At 38.4% G+C, this 5831-nt stretch overlaps 1 protein-coding gene across 1 annotated transcript; it reads right to left on the bottom strand.

The window, feature by feature from the left end:
- Positions 1–910: 910 nt before the first annotated feature.
- On the bottom strand, positions 911–5030 carry TM2D3 (TM2 domain containing 3). Its single transcript, XM_009578558.1, has 5 exons — positions 4937–5030; positions 3923–4080; positions 3183–3357; positions 2523–2598; positions 911–1264 (listed from the first exon to the last, which is right to left on the bottom strand). Exons 1-5 carry the CDS (start codon positions 5022–5024, stop codon positions 1099–1101), a joined length of 663 nt encoding a protein of 220 aa, XP_009576853.1. The 5' UTR covers positions 5025–5030; the 3' UTR covers positions 911–1098.
- Between the last annotated feature and the right edge of the window lie 801 nt (positions 5031–5831).

The raw sequence follows: 5831 nt of genomic DNA, 5'->3' as shown, positions 1-5831 counted from the left end.
CGGGCCACGCCCCGCCCCTGTGACCTCTTGAGCAGGGGGCCGCGGCCACAGCCCCGCCGCCAGCCACCCGAGCACGGAAATACAGGTGCAGCAGGAGCGAAGGCGAGGTCATAAAAAACACTGTAAATTCTCAATTCCATAAAAGCTTCACGTTTATTCAAGATTTTCAGATGTACTGCGCCTTCCTACTACACAAGCGACAGTTCAAGTCCAGTGTAAGGGGAGGGCAGGGAAGATGTCGCCTGCCGAGAGGTAGGCAGCCGCCCGCGGGCAGGTAAGGGAACTAAACGAAGTTACTCCTCTGCAATGGCTCTGCAGGTTGCTATATGACCTTGTTACGAAGTCCTAAGTGGATAAACGCACCGATTGTACTGCCAACCCTTTTTCTCAATTAGCTTGGCAAGCTTAGTAGCACAAGAATACGAGTTGTACCTTCCACTGATACACAGGTCAAACCCAACCAAAACAGACATTCTGGAGCAATCCTAAAATCTATTTCAATTATTTCATATTTAGCTTTTAGTGTTACTGCAATCTAATTCTAATTTTAAGTCAACAAGTCACTAAGCAAATGCTAGCTCTTGCTATATCCCAAAACAGAGGTGAGTGTAATTAACATCATAACATGGTGATCTACATACTGCTAGAGTAATTCAGGCAAATAAATTATCCTTCCACAAATACGAAAAAAGAATGTATTACCGACATATTTAGGGAAGTTAGCTTTAAAGTTAAATTCAAGCATACAAATATGAAGTAAACAACTCAATATTCAAGTTAGTTTCTATCTCTTTTGGTGCTTGACAGATCATCCAAGTTCAAGCACAGTGCAGAATTTGGTTAGCTGTTCAACTTTTTTTCATAGAAAAATAGCATGTCCATAGAAGAAAGAAAATGAATTTCAACTTACTCAGTGATCCACTCTTTTATTTTACCTTAGTGAAAGGCAAACTAAGTACAGATACTGTACATTAAAATGTATGCACATAAGAAGAACAGTTGTTCTTCATTCTACCTCAAAGGCTCACATCTATACATTCTTTTATTTAGAGCCCTTTCCAAGCAATTACTCCTCTCCAAAATATGTTGCACCCACATTTAAATATAAAGAGAACCATCTGCAGGTCCCACATAGCCAACACCTATTAATAGCACATCAATTAGTGTCCATATTCCAAGTCCACCAAAGCTGAAGAGTTTTCCCAGACCTTCCCGCCACTGGCCCAGATAGAAACGATCAGCACCAAATCCACCAAGGGTGATGCTGTAAGAACAGAAACATGATTCATTATTATTATTTTTAGATTAACTCAGTTTGGGTATTCTTTCTGACATACCTACAAGTTGATGATAGTTTTGCTCTACATCATTCAAGAAATTATACATTTTTTGTACGAAAAGAGCTGACTGGGTTATTAAACGAGAAAGCTTTTAATGAAGTAGCACTATTTCTTAGCTGATTAATACTATCCAGAGACTTGGCAGTTTTTCATTCATGACAAGCAATAAAACCCAAAACTCTCAAATTTATAAATGTATTTCGATTTTTCTAAGCTAGCAGAAGCTAAAAAAAACCCCAACAAACAAGCTATAGAAACAGACCCAAACGCTATATTCAGCCCCATGCAGTAGTCAGGCAACAGTAAATTTCTCCAGCTGGTGGCAGAGAGAACAACTCTTGCTATAAAGGGAAGTACGTTAGATCGCTTTCTTAATCAGAGTCTTATTGTATCTTTGGCTCCAGGAATAGAGAGTCTTACTACCTAATTTATCATATTAACCACTTTTGAAACATTAAAATTTAATGAAAAAGGTCTTACCACCAAAAGAACTTCAGTTACTTTCAAATCGCTACTGTGGTGCTCTAATGGCTTAATATTCCAAAAATAACCTAAATATTTTCTTTCAACACTGCTACACTGGTCACTCCCCTAATAATTTATAATGCAAGAAACTTCGTCTCAAGGCATTTCTAGCTGTTACAGTTGGGAAGGAAGCCGTAACAAATGTACACCAACTATAGCCAGCTCAGTGACATCGATCAGATTCAGAAACAGCTGCATTCATTTCAGATGCCAAGAAGTAATTTGGATGATTTTCAGCCCTAGCTGTTTGGGAGAAAAAAAACATAAATCTGCAGATTTTTTTAAGCATTTGTACCTCATTTGACACCATACAGAATAAAAGCAAGCATGTCCTCTCTACTCAGAAAATGGATGACTTTGTGAATCCGAAGAATCATTAGCATTTACTCTCAAGAAAGTACATTCGATGCAGAAATAGGGTAAATGTTTTCTCTCAAGCTCCATTACTGAAGACAGCTAGCATCCTTGCATATGAAATCTTCGGGCATCCTATGCTTCCAAATTCTAAGCTAGACTATATGAAATATCGGTTACTCAGTACACCATTAAAAAATACCAAGCAGAAAAACACACAAACTGAAGATTTAATAGACAATTAATCTATTTCTAATAATGTTATCTATTTTAGCTTGATGTTATCTAATAGTTCTCATGTACCTTAGCGCCAAGGCAGTAGACCACTTATAACCTCCAGTCCAGTTGCAATACAGCATCTTAGGAAAGACACGATTACCTAAACATTAGAAAACATTCAAACCTTAATGTAACAAACAAAGACCACATAACGAGTAAGAAAATGACAAGCAAGAAGATACTGTATTTCTCTAACAAGAGTCTGAAAGGGTTGACACTAATTGAAACAAACGCTGTCAACACAAAAGCTCATACATACTCCAAAGTCCTCTGTTCCGTCAATCTTTGTCCCACATCAGAAAACATGCAAGGTCACTGAACAAGTAGGGGGAAAATTAAACTAGTTGGGTGAAACCAGCATGAATTGTTTTAATTATCCCAGTGAGACATTTGATATTGATTCTATTAGTGGTGTCCAAATTCATAGAAGTTGACAAAAATAAAACGGAACTATTTTGTCTCATGTGAAGGTATACAACAGCATTAAAAGCCAATGTTTACAGTTAGATGTCACTATTACGCTTAAAAATTAAAATGTAATTATAAAAATTCAGTAGATTAATCAAGGCGCAGGCTGTTACTGCAATGTACATAAACAATCATTGTATTGACCTATTACAAAAAATGTTAAGAAGTTCTTTAGAAAAATAACTTCTTTACAGAACCTGTTTTAGCCCACCTTACCTAGACAATGAATATGATCCCGTACTGTACAAGTGGCATTATATCGTTGTCGCGGACAAGAAACCGTCATGCAGTTTGTAGAATTGGTACATACATAATCAGTTGTTGCAAGCTGCCAGCAAAACTGGCATGTCATGTTAATTGTAAAGTTCTCCTGCTCGTGGTTATTCTGATCCTATAAAAGGACAGCATTATGACTTCACTAGTAATAAAAAAAATTCACAGTGTGCAGTATCAAATTACATTTAATGGAGAGACATTTGGGGCAAAATAACAATTACCCTCTTTGCTACCTCGATGTAGTCAAGTAAAATAGAAAAATCAACATTAGAAAACTGACGAAGAGTTATTAAAGTGCAGTTTAACGTTACTGCCTTCCTGCAATCTACGGCTACTGCCAAAAGGAGGATTTATTCAGTCTCACCTGTAAGATCAGTTTGTAGCTCTAATGGATATTTAGCCTCCCCACCCTCAAAATGGTTCAATTTTGATTGGTCAACAAATTGATTTAACTCAATTGCATGGCTGCGTAACAAAAAGGTCCAATGCAAGAAAGGCAAAACAGAGAAGGGTAGGTCTGCCTCTTCAGCAACGGCCTACAGTTGAATGATTAAATATATCGTAGGTCTGCAAGCCTGCCTATATAAGAACCTGGAAATGAATTTTTTATATTTTATGACAAGATGCCACAGTTTAATTAAACTACTTAAATTTGGGTTTAAAAGTAACAGGTTACTTACAACACAATGAACATGTGGCTTGACTTTGCAATCAAAAGTGGCCGGCTTCCCATATATACAGGAATAGTTTGTGTTACATGTCATACAGTCTGGTGGCAATCTACTGCAAAGCCCGTTGCTAGGACATTTAGTCACATAAGATGGAATTTCTGTACTTTCTGAAAGGTGAAACATGTGAATAAAATTAAGAAAGCGAATACAAAAAGCTGTATAGTCTAAAGTATATATATACACATATTTTTTCTTTTATACATATATATATACACACACAGACGCACTGACACTGTATAAAGGGCTTTCCTTATTATACAGTGAACAGCATTACTAGTTGGTGTTGTGGGAACCACTGCGTTAGTCACGTGAGCTACACAAGACAGCAGGGTACCCTGCAAGGATCTCGCAGGAGTTCTGTCCAGGACAGCACAGCAACACAATTCAGTATAGCACCAGAACAGAGCTTAGCATGGATTAGTGCCGCCTCAGCCAGTATTTCTCAGCAGAAGTAATCAGTTTAGGTATAGAAGCAGGTTGACACATGTAACCTACTTTTAGTTCAGGTCTAATTGCTTACAGCTAGCTCAGCCATTTGTGTTCAGAATCACCTCTTAAATTACTAGCAAGAAGAGTGTTTCAGCCAATCCTGACGCATCCCTTGGCTAAAAAATCTGTATTTATGTTGGATAAGGAACAGTAACAAGTTCTTGCAGAATGCTGGAGTCTTTCAAGAACTTCCACCATCCTGACAGGGTGTAAAACACATGAACCACAACAGCAGTTTAACTGGTTGTTTTCTAGTTGTAAGATCTTATATGGACCAATTTTCTAATTATATAATCCAAACTAGTTGTTAAGGCATTGAAGAATAATTCATAATGTGTTATACTATAATGTCTTTTACCACTGTGAAAGCATGTACAGCTTTCTAAGACATAATTCAAAAACTTCACTACTAAACTCAAGATACTGAGGAAAAAGGCCCACAGAAGAAAAACAAAAGAAACAGCGTAATTGTACCTGCTGCTTTAAAATAGGGAGTATTTGTACTCGTTGAAGTTAGGCTTTTTGCAAATGTAGACTGTGGCTGTGAATGCTTTGTGGTCATCAAAGATCCTGCTACAAGAAAAAAAGATATGAAGAAAGTGATATTTCTAGAATAAAATTAGTTTCCAGACACAGTTTGATTTCAACACACTGATATGAAATTACAAGTGGAAAGTGTAGTAAGAATAAAAAAAAATCATAAAAATCTGTCTTCCTATTCTATAAATAGTAGGATGTTGACACTAAACATTAAAATGAGCATTAGAATAGAATCGTTCCTTTTAGACAAGAAATCATGTTTATTTCAATTCAGTCTTATTTTTTGATTCTTAAGAATTAAAAAACACTGCTCAGAAAGCAGATTTTACACTGTATTTGCACTGAACAAAACCATTTAATCAAGCAATGCAGCTACTTCTTTGATAGAAAGCTAGAATAGAAGAACTGGCTGGCAACCAGGCCTGTATTTGTGCATGCACTTCATGTTTGTCTCTGCACGGACCCCACGGTTCCAAGGACTCAGGGCTGTGCAGAGCTCAGAGGCGCGTAGATCTGTGCCAGAGCCCACAGGGCAGCACACACACCGCACGAGCGGGCCATGCCCGGGTGGAAGCATAAACATAGGTTTGTCTCATCTATCTACCCAGGCGGTGCCGAGAAGCCCCGGTACCCTCGCCAGTTACATTTTGGATCCCACACAATTCACGAGGAGTACGCACAGAAGACGCTATGTAAGCCTAGAGCACAGACCAGTCGGTGAGCGGGGCCTAGCCCGTCTGTTGTCCTAACGCCGAGCACCTCCGTACGAAGTCCCAGCCCTGCAGCGCACAATTAAAACCAGCCATGCCCGCAGCACCTGGTCCCTCCC

Source organism: Fulmarus glacialis, unplaced genomic scaffold (assembly GCF_000690835.1).
Source record: "Fulmarus glacialis isolate BGI_N327 unplaced genomic scaffold, ASM69083v1 Scaffold44155, whole genome shotgun sequence".
NCBI classification, from domain to species: domain Eukaryota; kingdom Metazoa; phylum Chordata; class Aves; order Procellariiformes; family Procellariidae; genus Fulmarus; species Fulmarus glacialis.
This window is presented reverse-complemented; position numbering and strand designations above follow the sequence as displayed.